Here is a 24,560-nt window from a genome sequence, read left to right as displayed (position 1 = left end):
AAAAAAGTTTTGAATTTTTGATTAGAAATACACAGTAAAAAAGTGTAAAATATTACTACTATAATAGTGTAAAATCGACCATTTTAGTTGTTTAATTTAAAAATGTTTAAAAAATGTACAACATTTTGGTAATTTATTATCACACTATTGAAAATTACCACTATTACAATTGAAAAATTTTCAACAATATTGTTTAATTTGAAAATGTGTAAAATTTTAACACTATAATAGTGCGAAATCGGATAAATTAATTATTTAATTGCGATCTGTGTAAAATTTCTCACTGTTATAATCATTAAAATTTTTTAACAATGTTTCGTGATTTAAAACTATTTGGCAAGTTCTAAAAATTACCATCATTACAGTTTTTCACATTATTATAGTGTGAAAAAATACACAACTTTATGGTATTTTTTGTCACACGATCAAAAATTAACAATATTATAGTTTGATCATAATTTTTAACACTATTATAGTATGAAGCCTTGTGTATTTCAACCAAATTTGTTGAATATTTAAACAAAAGTTGTGTAAAAATTGTTGAATTTGCAATTACGACTTATACTTCAGTCGAGATGCTTTTCATTGGGCAAAAGTCATATAGAACATCAAATATTTATATGCATAATAAGTATATCGTGAAGATTTAAGCATCAGATGTAATTATCTCGCATTAGGGAGGATCCCAAGTATAGTAAAAACCAATAAAAATGTCCAAAAAGGCAAAAAATCAAAATCTTCGAAATGAAAAGAAAATTCAACAATAAACAGAATTCAACAATTTTTGAGTTTACACATAAAAATTCAACAATTTTTAAATTCAACAATTCCAAATTCAACATCTTGAAAAATCAAAATTAAAATGGGGTAATTTCGAACAAATTTCAATTTCGAATTTTCAGATTTTCTCACTCTTTTAGATGTGCAAAACAAAAGAAAATGAAAAAAACTGTTCCTCTTCACTTTAATCTTTTTCCCTTTGTCAATCGGAAAGAGTGAGAAAATCTGAAAATTTTCTAATTGGAAATGGTTCCACATTACTCCATTTAACTCTATAAAATTCTATACTATTCATTCACAGAATGATAACATAATGAGGGAAATCATTTCCGGTATACGAAAATTCTTCTGATGTCCGTGTATTTTAATGAGCGAATTCCATAAAGAAAGCAATATAATTCCTCAATTTTGAGTTATATTAGTAATTTCATTTTAACGTTGCATTGTTTTAATTCAATTTTTGCACAAATATTGCTGGATGGAAAAAACTAATTTTACTGATTTCTCATCTAATTATTTCATAGCTGACGGACAGAGAAGATGGGGCAGTTTCAGATATGCATGACTTTCGAAAATATAAAATTTTGGGGTCATAATTGATTGTATAAGAAATATGTGACATATTTTCCAATAGATAATGTTTCACTTGGTAAATTAGTAGAGCACTTACTTTATGAAGCAAGGAATTCTTCAGGAACTTTTGTGGCATTAAAAATGTAATTTTCATTACACTTAATTCCACTACTTATGCCACTGACAATCTAATCCTTGTAGGGATGCATTACTTATCCCTTTAAGAACGAATTTCGCACCGGTGTTCCAAAAATAAAAACTAATTTTTCGAACTATTTAGAGGATAAAATAATGCCCAGCGCATAATAACTTTTGTTTGTAAATATGTTTTCTAAATTTCCTATGAGAGTGAGCGAGATGACTAGATCTAGACTTCACTCACTCTCATTGAAATGTCAAAAACATGTTTACAAAACAAAAGTTATTGAGCGTTGAGCATAACTTTCTATTGTCAAAATAAATTGTTTTTGTTTTTAAGACACCAGTGTCCCACTCGGTTTAAAAGGGTTATGTCTATGCTTATAATGAGTTATGACCTCATCGAAATTTTCGTCACAGAATGATTTCGAAAAATCTCAAAATCTTGATAAACTATCATAATACAAAAGTATTCTTAATTTTGTGATTCTTCTTAATCATTTTACGACAAAAAAAATGAAGCTTCGTGCGAGGAGGTCATAATTATGCTCAGGCCCTAAGTGGAGAAAAGTGCCTATGCTTTTCACGGTCCTAAGCTTCATAATGATTAAATTCTTCCTATGTTTGTGAATATATGTGACTCCGCAATATATTTTAAAAACAAGACTCCTAATGCCGCAACCCTACAAGAACCGCAGAAGGCTGTGGGTCAGCCTCGACAGCCTAGTTCTACTATGAATCGGTAAATTGTGCCAACATTATTATGAAAGTGATTAAATAGACTTCTTTTCGCTTGGTGCACAGAGAGCAACAATCAGAACTAGTGATTCCCAACCTACAAATTTAACCCAAATAGAGATAGGAAAAAACCTGCCTCCATCTAGGCTTGAACTGGGGGTCTTTCGCTATCTAGGTGAATACTTTACCAACTGAGCTATGGGGGCACTGGCTCTGATTGTCTTTGCCACTGATTTTAACCAATTGACATGTGCACTTCAACTCGTTTTCGACTCACTACGAGCTTTGAGTATGGTATCATGCGTACAACTGAACCAGCAGCCCATAATTATTATTATTTATACCCAAGAGAAATTAGTTTTCATCAGCTTAAGCTAGAACACATTGCACAAACTGCCCCATTGTCCCCTACTTCTGAAATGTATTCGGAGTGTCTGATGCTGTGCTTATTTTGCGCAGATTCTTTCGACAAATGCAATTATTTCCGGGTTCTTTATTCTTGTTCTTCACCCACGAAAAAAGACGCGAGTCTAACGGTCCACTGGAGGGCCATACCAGACATTGAACTCTTTTGATAGAGTCATCGGCCATATCTCGACTCTGTATTTCTTCTCTCTTGAGGAAGTGGCAGTGCAAAAGAGAGCCTGAAACAATAACGAGATCGCACATCTGGAAGATATTCTCACGGGGCATTTCTTTACAATAACCAAACACATAAGAATACCATATAACCAGAAGGGAAGCTTTTATCATCCCAGAAATATTGTCTCGAATGGAGATATTTCTCTGCACGTGCTTCAATTTATTCATGGATGGTATAGTATATATCTTTTTTTTTTATGTTCAGCGAAATTCTGTGGGAAATTTCAAAAGAGTCCAAAGAGTTCCAAGAGGAAGTTTTAAAAGACACAGAGGAAACAATTACGCGACAGTCTTTTTGAAAAATTCACATCTCACACGATGACAATCTTCCATATCATTCAATTTAAAATTCACTAGAAAACACTCAGTTTTATGTGGGCTTATCTTGGCTTTTCATTTCCCTTTTTTTTAAATTTATTTTTACACTTCACAATCAAACCCATCTTATATGGGAAAATTATGCACTTTTGTCCAAAAAAGATTCAATTTCACTGGAGAAAGTGTCTGAGTAATAAAATTAAAAATATATTAACAGCATCCATTTGATGCAATTTAAAATCAAATTGGTGTGGTTCATCATTCTCCATTTCAATGGGTTTGGTGCTGAATGAAAAATAAAATGTTTTTGATGATTGCAAAAGAGTGTTTGACCCTCCCTTGAATTACAATAGGCACACCATATCAAAAAAGCCATGCAAAACAGAATGAAAAAAAAAGATAAATTAAGTGAAATTGTCACTGAGGAAAGAATAAAACAATTGCATATAAATTCTTTTAGGCATATACATCGAATTGACCTTCATTCTTGTGCAACTAAAAGTACATTTTATTTTAATAACATTATCGCATTCAGTGATGTTAAAATAAAACTCATGTTATTTGTTGTCACCGGATCCCACAATAAAACCATCCACGGTACATTTACGCTAGAAGCTTCTAAATTGTCCCAGATAGGGTAAGTGTGCCAAATTCCGGCCAGCTTGCAATTCCGGCCACATGTTTTGTTCCTCGAATTTCCATGAATTTTTAGATTTTACGTACTCTAGAAATCATACAATGAAAAGAATAACAAAAAATGTAGCTTCGACAAACGAGATGGCGTGAAAGAGATATTGGAAGAATTCCCGAAGGACAAGGAACTATGAGAATGAAGGTGGCCGAAATAAAGCACCAAAGCTATATGTATATTTTTATTCATTTTAAAATGTATTAAGAATGTTTTTAGAGTAAATAAAAACGGTAAACTCTTTACAAGGTTCCAAGCAACACTCTTACAAAAGAAAGAATAAAAAAATCAATTTGTACTTAACATATTACATTTCAAACTTGAGACTTTGCCACTTGCATACAACTATGCCGAAATTTGGCACACTTACCCTATGTATGTGGTGAACTAACCTATTGACGGTTGAATTGAACATAAAATACTTTTATTCCGAACAATATGTTGATGATTCTTAGATGTTTGGTAATAATTTCTTATTATTTTATTTCAATATTCAATCATAATTCGATCGCTCAGAATAAAAAACAAATAACTCGCAGTAGGAAAATTTAACAGGAGTGCGATTTGAAGCTGAGATTTTACATGCAGAATATAGGATTTTTGACATTTAATATATCAATAATTTTAAAAATAATTATCTTTCAAGTAAATATAATAGTGGAAGATGGAGCGTTTAAATAAGTATCGAAAAGGCAAATAAAACGAATTTTGTAAAATATCGAGTTGTTTGACTTATATTCTGAGTCGTCGAATTAATATATGACTATATAGAAAAAAGATATTCGAAAATCAATTTCGAAAGCCAAAGAAAAGACATCCCATGTTCTAATTTCGAATTACATCGTATGACAAAGCGTGTTATTCTTAACTTTATTCAGGAAAAATGGGAAAAATTAAGCAACAAAGCTCATAATATTGTTGTCCCAATATTAAATTCCCTTATAATTACTGAGTAAATCCCTTTTTATAGCTTCCTACTTTGGTATTTCATAAATTTAAATTCGAAATTCTGTTCGAATTTTTTCGACCATTAACAACTTTTCGTTCAATTTTATCTTTTAGCCGAGACACTCTTGTAGTAACAAATTCTAGTCACGAGCGCACCCAATTAAAGCTGTACTTAATATTTAAGTAAAAAAGTGATCGAATTAGGTCATTTAGTATTGGAGAGAATGGTTTTCGAGAATTATCCCTGAAAAAAAATGTTTTTCAAACTCATAGAACAAGAAAGTTTTCTTGAAAAATCGTAAAAAATCCAATTTAAACCCAATCGTTATCATTGAAAAATTAGCAGATCTATTTAAAAAGCCAAAAACGAAACATTCTTACTTCTTGATACTTTCGCAGGGTGGCTGAAGTACATCCTGTTCGAACTTCGAAATACTCAAGTGTCAAAATGTGTTGGTCTTCACTTGTGAGGAAAAACACAAAGCACTGACGTTTCTTGTTTCTGTAGCATTATTTATTCACTCCATAATCACTGAGTAACTCTTTAGCCAGCTTTTTAGTGTGATATTTGATAAATTTTTCCCACCTTGTTTGAAAATTTAGTATGAACATTCGAAATTGAATTTGAATTCTTCGAAGTTCAACGACTTTTTGTGCAAATAGAGTTCCATTTGCCTTTTATTCAAGACACTATTGTAGAATCAAAATCTACTTCTGTTTGAGCCCTTATTTACCTTTTATTCAAGACACTATTCAATAATTTTCGGATATCTTTTAGAGATAGTCCAGGCGAATATTTTATCCAAATATACCTATGATCGGAAAATTCGCCATTTTGAATTATTGAAGCTCAAACGTCAATCATTTTTGAGGTCTCATTTTTTAACTGATTTTAATAGGTATTGAAATATTGAACCCGACTGCATCGGTCTTCATCGGTAATGAATCGGTTAAGTACCGATTTTTTTTTATTTTCAAATGCTTTTGTACTTTATGAATCAATTTGATCTATAGTGGATCAGTAAGCATCAAAAGATCATGCGAAAAACTAATTCACGGTGAGCTCTATCTCGTGAGTTCGAGCATTTCGCAAAGCTGGGACGCTTTGTCATCTCTTTTTTGTTGTGTCTGGAAGAGTTTTTGGTCGTGGGAAGAAGGACGAACAACAGAAAGGAGTAGGGTAAAGTGGTATAAGTTGGACATAGTGTTACAAGTTGGACAATTCGCCGGTACAAGTTGGACATGGCTTTTTTCTTTATAAATACAAAATACAGTACAAAATTTGTTTTTAAGCACAAGGAACCAAATTATAAAACTAAAGCATTAAAAACATACAAATAAAAATGAAGTAACTAAATTTATCAAGAAAAAAGTCCTGTCCAAATTGTACCATTGTCCAACTTGTACCACTTTACCCTATGAGGAGAAGCAATTAGGAAAGCACGCAAAGGAATTTGGAAAAATAACATGATTTTTGTATTAGCCATAATGCGTATAAGCCAATAAAAGCACCTTTATTGGATAAAAATGCTTTTAAGGTGAGCTAAGCCTTGTTCTTGTATTATATTTAATTAATGTTTTGTTTTTTTATTTTAATTTAATGAATATCACGTAAAAATAAATCAGCATCCGAAATCACTGAGAAAAAAATGGGGATGCGACTAACTTTTTTTCCTCATAACTTTAACACTTTTTATGTGTAAAATATATCAACATTTTTTAATGTTAATTTTATACCTTTTTAAGGGTTAAATTAACATTAAAAAAGAGTAACTTTAACCCCTAATACACCTAAAAAGCATAATATTTACACCGATTTCGGATCAATACTGCAGGGTAAAATAAACATTTCCAGAATGTTATTTTAACTTTTTCGGATTTCTCTCAGTGATATAATGATACAATTCAGATCAGGGGCCTATCAAGCCAACAATTTCGAAATATATCAGATAAGTCATTTCGTCTTAGGAAAATACTTGCCATTAGTCTTCAGTGCCTCTATGCAAAAACGCATAAAAAAATGAATGTCGAGAGGCTCTTGATATCTAGGAAGATATTTGGTTCATAAATCGTTAGTGTCCTTGAAATAAGCTTAATAAAGGTTTTTCAAAGTCACAGTACAAAAAGTACTATCGAAAGATTTATCCGATTTAGGCAAGTTTTAGTGGATTGGAAAGGTCTTGGAATCCTTAATTAGAACTCTTGTATTACTCCTATCCTCTCATTTCTTTTTTGTTATTTTTTTCTCATAAGAGTTGAATCGTTAAATAACTTAATGCAGGCAATCAATAAACGAAAAATTAATTTAGAAGAAGGGGGAAAGTACTCTCCCTTCGAACGTTCATACCTTCGAATTATGTGAATTTCTTTTATTTTTCCTAACTGTGTTATCACTCTTGCACATTAAAATTTTAATATGATTCACATTAATTGTCGCTGGTGAGAGTCCAAATGTGTAATTTGTGTATTTGAATCATTTTATATTCAAAATTTGATCTATTTGTTGATAAAAAGGTAGACTTGGCCCGCAAAATTTGATATAAATTGATTTATAGCATTAATGCGAAAAATTAATGTGATTTTCTCTTTAATTTTTTAATGTGAAAAATATTTATGCTTTAGGTAAATTTAAACTTATTTTTGCAGGCCAAGTCCACTTCTTTATCCATAAATAGAAAAACCCCAAATATTAAGTAACTCAAAGACACAAATAACATATTTCGACGCTCACAAGCGACAATTAATATGAATCACATTAAAATTTTAATGTGCAAGTGTGATAACGCCGTTATCTTATAGGAAAAATAAAAAACAATTCACATTTTCGAAGGCATGACCGTTCGAAGGGAGAGTACTTTCTCATATTTGACAAAGATTCTTCGTTATGAGTTTATCCGTTTCGCAAAGGTGCCAAACATTGCGCTTTCCCATCATTTTTTAAAAGCAAAGAACTTAATATTTCCGTTAAGCTTTTTTTTGTTATCCAGAGTATTTCTCAATCAATATGAAAGACATCTTCCTTTCACCTCTGAATATTTTCTTACCTCTGACTTTAAGTGTTAAGCGATCCTGAGTGCTTATGAATTGCGAAAGTTCCCGGTGAACTGCATCATCCACATGATAACCATTTGCTCGTATTATTTGATCTCCGACCTGCAAAGATTACCATCGAAGATTACCCAATGAATTGCAAACAGTGAAAGATGATCAATCTTACTCTCAGCCCTTGATGGTCGGCTTCACTGCCTTTCTCCACGCGTGACACGAAAAATCCCGTCCCGAATTCACGTCCACCGCGAATGGCAAAGCCAAAGGATGCATGTCCAGGTGTTGCAAGGAGTGTTCCATTGCGAGCACCTGAATGAGGTCGCGTGAGGCGTATTACACGAATCCTTGGTGCAATTCCGCGACTCGATGTGATGTCACTGGAACTCGTAGAGCCCTGGATACTGCTGCAATCTGTCATCATCATTGTGGCGGAAGTTGAGTAAATTCTGCAAAGAAGCGCAAAGACGGTAGGATGTTAATTATGTATTAGGTGATTTTCTCAACTTGCGCAATTGCTTCGTTTGAATTTATTATCTCCTTTTACATAATTTTCAATCATTACTCCTCTAATTCCATCTTCGCACATTTTTCTCAAATGTTTTGGTATTTTTTTCTCTCGTTCTCCAACATAAAACATGAGGAGCCATTCTTTGAGCTTACGAGTTGAGAAATTAAAGAAAACCACCTCAATGATTTATAATCCGCCAGAGATTATTTGAAAGACGAAAAATATACTCAAAGATGAAACATGCTTGAATTAGAAGAAAGGTGAAAATATCTTCATTTATAATTCCAACAGCCAGAAAGAGATGAGTAAAAGTTATTTGTATTACAAAAATTCTTTTTCATTTCATTACCATTTGGCTTGAGAAAAAAATTATGCATATTAACTCTCTTTAAAGTCCACTGAGCTTTTAAGTCAGATTATTGCTGAATTTAAGATTTAAAGGGGAAAAACACTTCAATGGAATGAATAGAAGCAGTGAGATAAAAAGAATTTTTTTTTGCTCCAACTATTAAAAGTGAAATATTATTCCGATTCTTCTTCACTGTTTTTCAACTTCCATGACGATTCAGAAACTTGGGTGGTGGAACACAAAATAAAAAAAAAGAGTTGAATACCTGAAGATTTAATTTTACCATTTCCGGTTTAATGCTCTTTTGTCTCACCTAGTCTTCCACATACATATTTAACATGACGTCTTGTTATTCGCGAAAACTAAATATTTTCTTTTTTCTTTTGACCATTGTCGTCTCTCTTTTAGACAGTTTTATCATCACACGACCACTCAATCATGCTGAAGAAGTGTTGTAAATTATATCAGACAACTCATTTCAGCACTCTTTTTAATTCAATTTACTTTTTATGGGATGCATAATTAACAAATTAATTCTGACTGGTTTCGATAGCTGGAGATTTCAATTTGAATGATTTTATTATTTAATTTGCAATTTGTCAAATATATTTAATGTCTTCTTGACACGAAGGAAAAGTAATAGGAAATGATCATTAACAATATTATTGAAACTTGCTTGGATGACTCTATTGGCTACCCATGTAGCAAAATTTTACTATACTGTGGAAAATAGGTCACGAACACGTTAGACGCACGTAAATTAAAATGACATGGGATAGTCCTAAGGTTTTGCCATTATTTTACCTCAATATTACGCTATTTTACCTTAAAATAAACTAAGGTAAGAGAAGTATATATCGACCATGCACCTTGTATCGGCCAGCTTACGGAAGATATCGACCACCAAGATAAAAATGAATATTTAAAAATTACTAACTACGTTTTGCCAATCTAATGCAAAATATATTGCGTTTGTTCATATGTAATCTTCTGAATTAAGTTATTCGTCGAATTTTTAAGAAAATATAATTATTCATCTAATTTATTGAATCACTGTATCGAAGTCTTAATCAAAAATCAGCCATTTCTCAAATTCTTATGATTTTATACTAGAATTTCAGTGACACAAAAAAAGAAATTAGGGTAAAGGCTTATAATTTTGGACAGTATGCTTATAAGCATCGATGTTCAAAGTTTGAAGTGCGATATTTCCAATACTAATTGATTTTTTTATTACTCACTTTTCAGAAGGGTTCTTTAGAAACTTGGCAAAGGTTTATTGTCTTTGTTTTTACAAAAATTAGTCTTAATACGTTTAAAAGTAAATTGATATGTAGAGGTGAATTTGACTCTTATTTTGGACACCTTGGTTATTAATTTGGACAACTTGGCTGTAAATTTGGACAGCTAATCCGCCTTAACAGGATGCCCATTGTTCTTCATTTCATGAACCAATCTTACCAAATCGTCTTCCTGTTCATGTAAGGGAAACGTAGAATATCACAAGAAGCCCGGAAACTTTCCATATCATTCATTAACCCTCTAACGGTGTTTTCTTTAATATGCGAAAAGAAGTTCTAAAACAATGCTTTCTAGGATAATTATGATCCAAAAAAGTCGAAAAACCATCCATTCCTCATTATCTTTTTTAGTTTCGGCGCTAGGTGAGAAAATATAAAATTTTTTTGAAACTCTTTTTGCTTCTAAAATTCACATTTTTAGTTTTTTCAAATTTTTTAAATAAAATATACAAAGTAGAATGACATATCTTTCAGTAAAAAAATAAATTTATTTTAGTCAGATAACTTTAAATCGGTATTTTTATGGAAATTGGAAATGAGTTTTTTTGCACTAATATTTTTTTTTTGCTTTTTCTCTGACCTGACACACAAAACTGGGAATAGCAACAAAACGAAAAGTCAAAACGAGCTCAAACTTTCAATAGATGTTTATAAGACTATTACCGAGGACACTATAGCACTTTTAAATAAATAAAACCTTAATTGTCGCTGTAAATGTGATTTTTGTGAAGACCGCATGGAGGCAGTCTTACCCGTTAGAGGGTTAATACATTTTAAAATGAATAAAAATATACATATAGCTTTGGTGCCCTATTTCGGCCACCTTCATTCTCATAGTTCCTTGTCCTTCGGGAATTCTTCCAACTCCTTTTTCACGTCATCTCGTTTGTCGAAGCTACATTTTTTGTTATTCTTTTGCATTGTATAATCTCTAGAGTACGTAAAATCTAAAAGTTCATGGAAATTCGAGGAACAAAAAGGTGGCCGAAATTGCAAGCTGGCTGGAATTTGGCACACTTACCCTAATCTAATCCAAAATTAAATTTTTTCAAAAAAAATGTAATTGATAAAAAATTAGAGCAGTTAAGCCATATGGCTAAGCCTTAGACCAGAAGCACGTATAAGACAGCTTAGGATATAGATCTTTACTGAAGAATTTTACTGGCTAAATACGCTAGTGTATCATTTTAAGCATATTTGAGCCCTTATACATGCTTCAGACTGCAGACTAGCGCTTAAGTCATATTCTGAAAAGATCGGGTTGTGGTCAAGCACAAAAATTTGGAGACTAACTAAGGCCTCGTTGAAACGAAAGTTTAGTGCTTTGTTAGTGACTCACCCTTACAGTGACACAGTAAAACATAAAATGAGTCATTACAAAGATTAAAAAAATTAATTATACACATATTCAGGTAGGTTTTATAATGTTTTGAACGAAAAACTGAGATATCAAAAAAACATAAAATGAAATTTCTCCACCATAATCGAGAGAGAAATAATCTTATGCATAAACGTTTGAAAACGCATTTTTTATGTTTTCGGAAAATTCCATTTGACAACCCACCGAATTCTCATCTTATCAGAATCTAAGTTTTTAGGTATATAAGTCCCAATTTAAGTCTGAAAAGGTTTCTGGCTCATTCTCAGTCACCAGCAAAGCCATCTTATACGGACATCAGAACTACTATGGGCTTTAGACCTAAGGCTTACCCATAAGTTCTCTAATTGCTTATCAGTGGAAATTTTTTTTGGAAAATTTTGCCTTAGAAACGGATTATTAGGGTAAATTAATCTATTTGAATCAGAAGAACCCTTAAATTAATTGCTATTTAGGATTTTGAGATCTTCGGAAACTATGCTAAACCTCTAGTCTGAAGATGTTCTAAGAACAAGCCATATGGCTTACCTGTTCTAATTTCTTACCATTCAAGATTTTTTTTTGGAAAAATTTAATTTAAGATTAGATTATCAAGGGCAAATTACCTATTACATTCTGAAAGTCAATAATATTGATTGCTATTTGGAATTTTGAGACCGCCGGGAACTGAGCTATATCACGAGTCTGAAGACCGCCTTAGCGAGGAACTGGAATGAGCCTTATGCCCTGGACACACTTACGACTTAAGCCGAGAGACGACTTAGTGGAAAATTATTTTCCACTAAGTCGTCTCTCGGCTTAAGCCCCTAAGTTCGGCCCTAAAGCCCTAAGGGCCTCGATAGACCTGAGAATTAGCCGAGAGACGGCTTAACGTAATTATGTTCGAAATAATGATTAAACTACATTTCCATAATTTTCCAATAAGTCGTCTCTCGGCTTAAGTTGTAAGTGTGTCTAGGCCATTAGGACTGAAGCCGACCTCACAGGAGTTTCAGACTGGAGGTTTAACGCAGTTTCCGTTGGTTTCGAAATTCTAAATAACAATAATTTTGCTATTTTTTCGAAATCCTATGGATCAGTTGTCCCAATATTCAATCTTAAGACTTCAAAAATCTTGCCTGTTAAGAAATTAGAGGACTTAAGGCATGTGGCTAGGCCTTAAGTCTGTATTACAATGTATTGGTAACCCTCGTTCTTTTAAGCAACAATCAAGTGCTCTAATATAAATTACTTGAGGGAGGTGGGGTGGTCACCATAAACGGGCAGTTGATATCTGTTACCGTTTGACCTCTAATATTAATAGAGTTAATGCAAATACAGAAACTTCATCCAATATTTAATAAAAATATAATTATGGTAATGTTAAGAGGAAACTACATTTTTCAGATATGTTGTACGAATTTTAAATTCAAATTACTGTTCCAATTCCATTGAGTTGTATGCCCCTTGGATCTTGTTATGCCGTTAATTTGCGGCAGACTTCTCAGAACAAGAAGAAGATATACATTCCCATGACATCAAATCAATCCAAAATTTAATTTAAAATCTGACCCAATCGACCTACACACAGTTTCATCCGCTGAACCTTCTCAATCCAGAGTGTCTTAAGTCTCTTCTTTTTATGCATTTCCACACAAAACACTTTCATCCAATTTGATATTTACAATTCATTTAAAATTTCGATAGAATCTCTTTCTCCTTCTCTTACTGTCGCTGAATTAATAGCAATTTTTAGGAGCTTCACATACTTTCACATTTTATTCACGGGCAGTATTTGCACATGGGCAAGCCATTTTTTACCATAAAAAAGCCTATACAATTAAGTGTTAAATTGAATTGGCCCCTAAATCAATATTAAAAGGCGATTTTCTAAAAAAAGATTATCTGAACAAACCATTATTTTTCATTTTTTTCAACACCAAAATTGGCTATAAATTAAATTAGCTATTCAATATCTTAGATTTTACATAGGATTATCATGCTCATTGATGGCCTATGTTTTATTTCATGTTTCTCTGTTTAATTTGCCGATAAAGCCAAGTTCAATTCACCTGTTTTTCTGATGCCAAACAGAGAATCTATTAGATTTAATTTCATGAAGAATTCAATCAACAATGGATCAACAAAGAAATTCTTCAACCAAAAATCTTGCCCACGCAGAGATACTTGCCTACAATTGGATCAATTGAATATAATCGAAACTATTTTCTATCTTGGGCAGTATTACTAGTTGTTTCACCCAACGATGGCCGTTGAGGTGAAGAAGAAAAAAAGTCTGTAGAAATATTCAGGTTAACCGACAATCTTGGACCGGTCTGCAATTTTCTCTCAATCTCATGTGCAATTGTTTCTTTCGCTGAAACAACAATTTAGCCGTGAAGGTAATTATTGGATTTCAAAATAATTAAAATATACCTTTTCTCTTATTCTTTCACTTTAAACACCATCGAGATATCTCTCGTGGAAATTGTCATGAATTTTTCCATGATTTTTCCGTTCTATTTTCTTCAACAGAGTCTCCCCTGGAGATAAGAGACAAAGGGAAATGCAGAGAGATTGAAAAGTGCCTTTGCAATTGTTGTGTACAATTAAGTGTGGAAAAGAAAATGTCACAAATGTAGTTTTGCACGCAACACTTAAACTGTAAAGTTTGTCCTAAACATCAGAGTTGAATAAATTATGAAATTTAGAAGAATATTTATAAAATGATTTTGCATCTATGAGATAACCTAAAAGTCATAATTAAAGTCATAATTAAATGGAAATCAAAGTCTGTACATAATATTTTTATGGGGGGGGAGGCCATCGAAGACCGGAAGTCGATATTTCATACCGTTTTACCTCCAGACCGAGAACAAGTTGAAAAATTTTCAGACTGTATATTATTCTCTCTCTGAAGTCAAGCAGTAAAATAAACAGAAGAAACGACTCTTTCACGATTGGTCTGACTGCTGGTGCTAAAATCGAAAAATCCTTTTTAGAAAATTCGATATCGAATATCCTAAAATTTGTAATTCCACTTTCAATGAAATATTAGGGGGGACTGGGACAAAAAGTCACAAGACGGATATTTTATTTTTTTACATTACTCGATCGCTTCAAAAATTTCTAATTAGCGCAGTTTTATAGGAAATTTACCGCTCTTCAACTTTGTGAAAGTAATATTCCTCTATTTTGTAAGGAAATACGTTTATCGAGCCAATTTCTAAAAGGTAAGTTTGTGACTATTCTCAAAAATGCTGGGGCACATAGTACCAGACATGGGGTATTATCATATTTTAATTTACTTTATTACAGGCTTTCGTAAATTTAAAAAAAATACCGAGAGGACATATTTTCATAGTAAATTTATTTATCTAGACTTTTGTAAAACACCGTTTTCTCTGCGAGAAAAGTTAGAAAACGAGAAAAGTGCTTTTCAAGCTATTTTAGAAAAAACACACAAAAGACTGGTAATCGTTTGACTAATGCAAACAACTAGCTGCGAGACATAATAATGACGTTTCTTTTCGCCGTGAGACATCAGAAATTGCTTCGCTTTTTTGTTACTTTTTGCTCTATACCTTTTGTTACTTTTTATCCCAAGTGGCCATTTTTAGTAAAAGGATTTCTGGAGAAAAGAACCTTTGTGAAATTCTAAAACAGATAGCGGATTCGTATTCAAAAAAATCCAAATTATTTAGAAAATATTCACCAGTGCATCAATTTTGGAAAATAAGTAGATAATAATTGTTATCTTCTGCAAGGAAAATATTTCAAAATTAGGGCTAAAAATTTCGATATTTTTTATTTTCTGAATTCCTTGTTCGAATTCAAAGAAACTTACGACATTGAAGAAGGTCTATAGAGGCTATCTATAGAAAAAATTTTAAGCCGCTATCTTATTTATCTTGGAAGATATTGAATTTTAAAATTTTCGATTTGTGACTTTTTGCCCCAGTCTCCTCTACTATGTTGTAGCCGAGGTTAAAACTTTTCTAACGATGGACCGCTTAGTAAAAAAACATGATACTAACACTGTACAACAAAGTGTGGGAGTCTTTAACACTAAACATACCAAGATCCGGTTAAATTGACCGGATTAGAAGTTTTTTAAAAGTAACATATTATTTAAAAGTTAGAATGTGACTACAAATGGGAATACAGTTTATGAAGTTTTTATTCCTAATTTTCTTCTTCACTATTTTTATAAACCAAACTTTGTAAAATTCATGTTAAAACTTTTGAATATTGTATAAAGTTGAAAAGTATAGTAACACTGAACACTAATTTTGTAATGTTATCAATATAATTTAGAAATAAATCGTTGTTGAAAACAAAAAAAGAATGTGACTATCAAACTATGAATTTCTTTAAATATGCATGTACTATATTTTTCAGTGTTTCAATTTTAATTTTTTCCTCTTTTTCAAAAATTGTTCAGTATCCAATTTATTTCGAAATTTATTTAAAAATTTTTAATTTATATTTTCTCCAATATTCAATAAAATGCGTTTCCGACTTTATGATGCGTAATTTCATATTCTATTAATATTCTAAATATACAAAAAAAACTGTGATAAAATTAAGAGATATTTAATGGCTTTTCGAAAAAGTGAACCATCGCACATTCACATTTCTTTGTTTCTTTCTTTTTAATATTTCGCTTAAATAAAACGTTTTATAGACTAATTAATACGACTAAAAATTAGTGGAATGAACTTTCTAACTTAATTTATTCTTTCGAAATTAATTTATGAAAATCAATTGGATTCTGAATGGTTTGTAGGAAAGTCACCGAGTATTTATAATGTTTGCGTCTAAACACTTTAGACTTAAAACCGAATTTATAATAAAGATGTCATAATTCAGAACCTCGCCTGTACGAAATAATGGAAGATTTACAAAATAACGAAATTGCATCCATTGAAAGTTTTCTGAAAATTTTGCCATTCGGAATAAGAAAAGATCACCAAAGATCGTTTTGAAAGTATATTTCGTCGGTTGCCTCAGCAATTGTGCTAACTGCATCTGCTTTGTGTCTGTATTCATTGCAAACGTCGCGCAGTGTTGCGTTGCTTACAACGAATGCTGACACAAAGCAAATGCAGTTAGCACAGTTGCTGAGGCAACCGACGATTTATTGTTGCTGAACTACATTTTTCCATACTCATGTATGGTAAAATTTGGCATTTTGGACCAACCAATTTAGAGTTTAGACAAGAAAAACAGGATATTTTTTCTAATATTTTTTCAATATAATAAAAAAAATTTAACTTAAGATCTTAGGCATAGGTATAAAAGTACAATATTTAAAGAACATTTTCTAAAGTTTTTATTTGAAAATTTTAAAAATTCAGCGATCAGGACTTGATTTTCCGAAACTATTTGAATTTTTTGAACAGAAAACTTACTTTTCGATTGACGAGATTTTCGGTGTAGATTCATCTGAACTCCAAAAACCAAATATAACCCTACTTTGAAAAACCTTGATAACTGAAAGTCTTTTTTTTTCAAAAAAAAAATCTCCAAAACTCGAGCCTCAATGGCTAACTTTTTCCTATAGATAACTAGCTTCGTATAGATGAGATTCTTTATTATAATCCCTTAGATTTAGGATCTAAACTGGTATCAGAAATGTGATGACCACATCTAAACTACACAGACTATATTTCAACTCTGATATGATGAAGGCAACAAAATGTCTTATTTTTTGGGAATTCTCAAGAAATTGTTACTTCCACATTTTTCCTCGTAACTCAAGGGGAATACTTTTGAAATATCCATGTTAAATTTAATATTTACACCACGTGCAAGTAATACAAGACTAAATAATGACCACTTTACGTGGGAAAAGGCACACCTCAGCCATACATCTTTTCTTTTGAAACTTATATTCATTTTGAGGTCCAGCTCATCTTTTATCGCACACATTTTTTTCCAAGCCCAAAAGATGCAAATTACATTTTTCCGATACATTAATAAAAAAAAAAACAGAGTATCAAAGACGTTGCGTATGCAAATTCCGCGGGAAACTCAATAAAAAAAGTGAATACAATTAAAGTCTCGTGAAGCTTTTTTCTTTCTTTTTATTATTCTTCTCCATCACAACATATTTTATTGCACATTTCTTTTGGTATTATACACAAATGTTGTATTGCGAAGGGTATATTAGAGAAAGTCATGATTATTTTGTGTTTGGCTTAGAATGTGAAGAGCGAGAGAGATTATTAAAAGCCAGTGATGTTGGTTGAGTAACAATTTCAATTTGATGACTTTGCTAAGGAGTTTCCGAAGAGGTGTATGTCAGACAGATAATTTCAATATTTATCACTCCACACACCACTCAATATCGCACTAATTTATGTATTTAATAGTCGCAAATATAGAGAATTTCCTATAACTACTTTTTTTTACAGGGAAGTCACATCTTAGTGCGTTGGCTGTCTTTCCTGTTTATAAGAAGATGAACAACATAATTGAGAAATTACTTTGCATAATTTTTCGTTCACGAATCACATTGAAATATTATTACTCGTTTTGATTAGCCACGAGGAAATTATTTCCTTATTTCAGTGGCAATTTTATCATGAAATTTCTCCTCTTCCTCGAAACAAATTCAATCTATCTATCACGAGTATTTAGCTTCTTTATTGCTCGAATTGGACAGAGCAATTTTGAGTTATATGCAAATTGCGACTTCTCATGCAACGACACTTGTCCATTTTTCCGTATGTCTGTTACCGGCTTAGCGGCTAAACAGTAAGAGATATTGACTTCTGGTCTTAGATGATCTACCGCCATTAAGTAAATATTGTTAATATTGTCAGTGTTACCTGTTAATACATAATTCCAAGATTTTTTTTGTACTTATGTAAAGATTTATCAGACAGAGCGACTGATACCCAGATTCTCAAACAGGAAAAATTTCTGCCTCTATTCAAGATGAATGCCTCTATTCAAGGGAATATTTCTTAGGTAAATCTAGGCCTAGGGAAATACTCTTAATTATTGAGCATCAAATGTACCCACTCTGACTCACTATGCCATCCACTTCAGTTTTATTTACAGTAGAACCCCGCTATAGGCCATCGCTCTATAGTCTACAATTTATCGACCGTTGATTTCAAAACACTGATTTTAAGTTAGGTTATGTTTTTTCGTACGCGACATGCAATGTTGTCATAATTATTTTAATATTTTTGGCAAACTTTATTGAGTAGTTGTGATAATTGTGATCCATAATGAAGAGAGTGAGGACAAGTACCACAATCACAATGAAAGTGGAAGCCGTCGAGTAAATTTCAATACTAAAAATCGTTGATAATTTTAAAAAAATGACATGGACTATAGTGCGACCCAAGTGTCAAATCTGGAACCAAATATGGACTATAGTGAGGCTTTACTGTAGTTTACTCAATCTTGTTTCAACGTTTTATATACAAAAAAATTGAGCTGGAAATTATTCAGACACGTTATTTATTTCTTTTATCTCTGGTCTAGGATGATTGACTAACGGATGGAGCATTTTAATTAATAAATGGTATATTTTTCTTAATTTCTTTATAATTTTTAAGCCTTAGATCTCACAAAAATAAATATAATACGAAATGGTATCTACATATACAGAGAATATATTTTTATTGAATTTAAAATTTTACAGGTGTTAGAAATAGAAAATTTGTCAGAAAAATCCAAAAAATTGCGAATTTTACGTCTTTTTCATATGGGTTTTAGGAACTGTTATCCTCGTGCATGAATTTTGTGCCAATAACATAACATTAAATACTCTTTCAATTGGTAAATGTTTTAAAATGATTGCATTTGTTTTTATACCAAAACTAAAAAAAATCACTTAAGATAAATTTACCACACTCTTGTAAGGAAAATGTATGAGAATGATTCGCCCTATCTCTGGCAAATTTTGTAATTTCGGACAACACGAAATTCCAGATAGACCAGGTTGGAAACTTAAACTTTGAGAATTTAATAATATTTTAATAATGGAGGGCATCATTTTTAACGGATTTGGACACATTTAGAGTTTTTTGAAAGGTTTTGTAATTCTGTACTCGACTTCATTAGTCGCAATCGGTGATGCATCGGTTAAGTAACAGCAATAGAGGTAAGAGCTTTATTTAAAAAAAAAACAGCGTTTCGCGTTTTTTAGTCATTCTGATCCATCTAAAATTAAAACGGTAAGACAACACCGTTTGACTTCGGTTTTTGATGACATTCCTCAAAGGACATTGTTTCGAAACTAATATCTTTCTTTTTCCTCCTTAAAAAATTATTCTTTTTTTTAATTTTTTCTCTAAATTGGCCTAGGCAATTTTGTTCATTTTCGGATTTTGATTTAGAGGTAGTCCAGCTGAACATTTCGTCCATAGATGACTTTCACCGGTTAAATTCTGATTTTGAATTATTCAATATCAAAAGGCCTAATTTTCACCTGATGTGGTCAAATAAATTAATTAAAATGCTAATGTTGTTAAAAAATATTTCCTTCTTGAACATTTTATGCGAAAAAATTGCGAAAAGTATAATGTCAGCTTCAGTCCTAAGGTTTAGCCCAGTTCCCGATTGTCTCAAAATTTAAAATGAAAACTAATTTTATATGTTTTTCAAAATACAATAGATCATTTGCACATAGGGGGAAGTGGAGCACCTTTGAAATTGGGATTTTTCAGCTATTTTTAATTAAAAATCCCAATTTTAAAGGTTCCCCACTTCCCCCTAATATCCAATCCCAAGACATAATTTTCCAAAAAATTTTTATTGATAAGGAATTAGTGAAGTTAAACCATGTAGCTAAACCTTAGATCTGAAGCCCGTATAAAGCAGAGCTCTTTCTCCGGAGTTCGAGCAGTTCGCAAAGCCTAGGATCCTTTACTACCTTTGATATTTACTTATTTATCAGTCAACGCTAAGACGGCGGTGGACGCAATAGTAGGAAAAGAAAAGAAATCACTGTTTGTTTAAACTTACAATTTTTTTTAAGCATTTGTATATGAATGAACATCTTTTTTATCTATTTTTTTATTTATCTAAAAAAATAGCGCTACATTGTTGATATTTTTGGAGAGTGAATAAATGAATAAAAAAATTTAGCCACAAGGTGTGATTTATTTGAAATATGTTAAATTCTTCCATATAGTCCTAATGTTTATTAAATTGGTAATGTACCATAATTTGTATTGCTGTTTTTCGATTTTGGAGTAATAAGTTTAGTAATTTTTGACTAATTTTAAATAGATAATGGACGAATATTCACAAAAATAAAGTAGGAAAATTTCGTGAAGTTCTAAAAATTTTTTAGTTTTGTTAAATTCGAGCAATACAATTTTTTGGTTGATAAATCAGTTAATGAACGAATCCAAAAATTGCAAATCATTCACATTTTTTCGTAAGTAAATTTCACAAGTAATACCCAACGCACAATAACTTTTGTTTGTAAATATGTTTTCAAAATTTTCTATGCGAGTGAGAAAGATAACTAGATCTGGGTTTCACTCACTCTCATAGAAATATCAAAAACATGTTTACAAAACATGTTATTGTGCACTGGAGATAAAAATAAAATGAATTCAGGTGTATTTTAAATAAATCTAAAAATTGATTACAATTGTTTATCTTATTAATTGCGAACAATTTAATTTTTGTATAGACAAAAGTTATACCAAATTATTGATCTAGGAAAATGGATTCAGTATACCAAAAAAAATTGTTTAGAAAGTGATTCCAATAGTTTGTTTTTTGTAAATTTAAGAAATCAAATATCATGTAAACAGCAGAAATACTTAAAACATGTTAAATTTTTTAATTGATCAATTGATTAATTTTTACACTGACCTCCTGTATCATGTTTCGTATTATGACTTACGACTTATTCAAAATTATGCTTAATGGTTCATTTGTAATAAAGCAAAGTGAAATGGTCTAACTTTATCAAATAGACTATCTCAAGAAGAAAGTGTAGATTAACTGGCGGGAAAAGTGTGGTATTGTTGATGAAAATGGCAATTTTCGCACATTCTGCACTTCAAAGACAACAGACAACTATAAACCTGATGGTACAAAGTTGTAGAGTCTCTAAAAACACAAAATCAGCACTATTAGTACCCACTTTACATTAAAGCCAATCATTTTACACAATAGAATACATTTCCTTCCTTTTGTGCGCAAAGAAAAATACTTTTCAATTGCTTTCTTTAATTTTTTCTCAGACTCTTTTAGACTTAGACCCCACCCACATATCAATTGAAAAAATGTTTAAATAAGAGGACTTCTGTGAACTGGAAAACATTCCGCAATTGAATTGTTTCAAATCGTCAACAATTGCAAAGTCTTCGGAGAATGCCATCCATAGGTCTTCACCATTGGTCAGAACTTGACCCCAAAATGCTACCCTCTATTTAGCCAAAGAATCACATCTCCGGAAGCGTTCAACATTGTTCTTCAGCATCGCATCGAGCCGAGTGACAAGATTAGAAAACACAATACAATATCTTCAAGCTCTTCTGAGCACGAAAGAATTTACCTTTAAGCTGAAGGTTGAAAAAAAAGCAGCTGAATTGGTTAATTACTGAAGGAGATTTGTATTGGAATTTGGAATAGCTGCATTAGAAGTCGGCACCTCTTCATTGAGTGAATTTGCATTTGTCCACGGGAGAGAAAGATGGTATTTGGTGAAGATAATATGAAAGAAGAAAACATAATAATTACTATCGCATAAAATTCTCGGTCATTAGGTCGTGGTGGATTTTTCTGGTTGGCCACAATGGAGAATAATTCTTGTATCATCTCCTCGGATTCAATATGAGAAAATCTTCTTTGACGCACCATCACCGAGGGGCATAACATTTTACAAAGATGTCTCGAGGAAGCACAAAATCTTTGTAGTTATATATATGGAAAAGAAATTAAATCAACAAAAACGTTTACGAAGACTGAATTCATGATGGAAAAGATGGCAAAATGTTCTAGCTTTGCGATATGTTCGAACTTATGAGATTATACCGATTAGGGGAAACTGGGGCACCACAAAACACTAATTTTTATTTCTAAACTACTTGGACTATCTCGACCTTAACTTCAGTAGACAAGCATCCCTATAGTGCCTATAAATTCCTATCGGTCTTATCCTCTGATATCCAATATCCGATTAAAAAATCGCATTGTTTGGTGGTACCCCGTGTTTGGTGGTGCCCCAGTTTCCTCTATACACTTCACAAATTTTCTTTCGACATTGATTAGGGTAGGAGTATATTCCAGATTATTCCACTCTACTTGGGTAATAAAGCATCAGAAAGTCATTGTAAAAATAAATTAGATTTATTATATTACCTATTTCACTTGCTTCTAGAAAAATGCAGTTACCGGTTTCTTACCTATTAATTACCAATTGGGACCGATACAATCTTGTGTGCAGTTGTGATAAAAAATGTCAAGACTTTTCAAATAAGCTCAAATTGATCAAATCGATTGAGGAATACACCCTCTAGCGTAGTTTAATTTTGACTTTGAATAAATCAAAATTATTAATTTCCAGTTATATCGGTTATACAAAAGAGGAGGCATAACACGACGTTGAGATAAGACCTTATGTCAATGAGGATCTCGGTGGCGCAATAGGCAAGACCGTTGTTCTTGGGCTGATGAGATCTCTGATTCGACTCTCACAGTTGTGAGTTCAAGTACCGCCCAGGGCAATACAACTGAATGTTCGGAAAAAGACATCTTCACACGGAATAAGACGTAATAACAATGCATTGCCTCTGCTCAACACCTCCGGGAACATGGAAGAAGCATCTACATTTCGGGAAGGCGCTCTAGAATGGTCTACAAACGGACTTAGCAGATTATTATAACACGGGATCAACAACAATATAACATGATTACATTGCAACAATATATCTCCAAACGATTAATAATAATAATAGTGCATAGAGTAAGTTTAGTTTCGAAGTGCCGACGTCACAGTGATCATTATTACTTATGACAGGCTTTGCAATAATTAAAATATAGCAAGATCAAGGAGGTGCTACTGGACATTGTGTGGCAGCTATTTTGCTTCTTGGGGTCGTATTTCCTACTTTCGGTCAAAGGATTTCAAGGATCATTTTCTTGATATCAATCTTGAGATAATATAATAATGCTGTCACAACATTCCACGAAGGAACTAGGGTTTCCAGCAAGAGGTTTTCTAGACATGCATTATTATTTTTTCTAATACGGGATGAGGTTGTTAGTCCTATGCCCGTGGAATCAAGTGTAGTCCCAAACGGCAATTTTGAGGAAGATTACTGTTGGATGTATGTATTCTGGATCCAAAAATGGGTCCTGTGACGGTCGTCAGAGCGTTGAATGACGGAAAGTGGGGAATAATATGACGGTTATTACGAAAGTCACTTGGCGTCGTAATAACTCTGTGATTACTCCCCCACGACTAAAATATGACGCGTCAAAATGGGCTCTTCCAGTGACTTTCAGTGTCCCTATAAATAATCTTCCCCTCGCTGGGTATGTCTGAGGGGAAATTTCACTTGTCAAATGGTAAATAGAATTACTCAGTACTGTGAATTTGCAAAGTAGTTGGTAATTTGACGTGTTTTCTCAATTATATTATAGTGCAACATTAGGAGGAAAAGCTCCTCCAGTAGAGAAATGTGTTGTGATTTAGAAAAAGACAGTGCCGAAAAAAATTAAACAAAAATTAGGCAGTGTTTTGCTTAATAAATACCCGTACAATTTTTATGAAAAATTAAATTTCGTTATTCAGGTGTTTGCTCCTGTCTCAGGAGTATTATGTGATAAAAATTTTGTGTCTAAAAGTCGCATTTAGTGAAAATATTAAAGGATTTTTGTGTGTTGTTGTCATCCAGCTGGAACATTTTCAACATGTCGGACGGCTCATTCAGCAATAGTCGAATGAGAAAAATATTAGCAAATGTGAGTAGTGAAATTGGAAAAAATTGACCAAATTTCCATAACAAGTAGCAAAAAACAAGAAAATACGTGAAGAATTAATGAGAAAACAGTGACTAAGATGATAGTATGGTACAAAATTGTGGAGTACATTTGACTTTTTCATTGAGAGTACATACAGTAGACTCTCGCTAATTCGGCTCTTTTAAGATCGGGCTACTTTTTAATTCGGGCAGCGGTTACAT

General features: G+C 32.2%; 1 protein-coding gene across 5 annotated transcripts in view; it reads right to left on the bottom strand.

The window, feature by feature from the left end:
- Nucleotides 1–24,560, bottom strand: part of LOC129806406 (uncharacterized) — a 92,760-nt gene that overhangs the window by 36,233 nt on the left and 31,967 nt on the right. For all 5 annotated transcript variants that reach the window (XM_055854971.1, XM_055854967.1, XM_055854968.1 and 2 more), the window contains 2 exons: nt 8,043–8,319; nt 7,870–7,978 (listed from right to left, as the gene is read on the bottom strand). In XM_055854971.1, the coding sequence (XP_055710946.1) occupies nt 7,870–7,978; nt 8,043–8,297 (364 nt within the window). In that variant the 5' untranslated portion in view covers nt 8,298–8,319. The remainder of the gene's footprint in view (nt 1–7,869; nt 7,979–8,042; nt 8,320–24,560) is intronic.

This window comes from Phlebotomus papatasi, chromosome 3, assembly GCF_024763615.1.
Source record: "Phlebotomus papatasi isolate M1 chromosome 3, Ppap_2.1, whole genome shotgun sequence".
Classification (NCBI taxonomy): domain Eukaryota; kingdom Metazoa; phylum Arthropoda; class Insecta; order Diptera; family Psychodidae; genus Phlebotomus; species Phlebotomus papatasi.
Note: the sequence above shows the minus strand (reverse complement) of the source record. Positions and strands in the feature narration are given on the sequence as shown.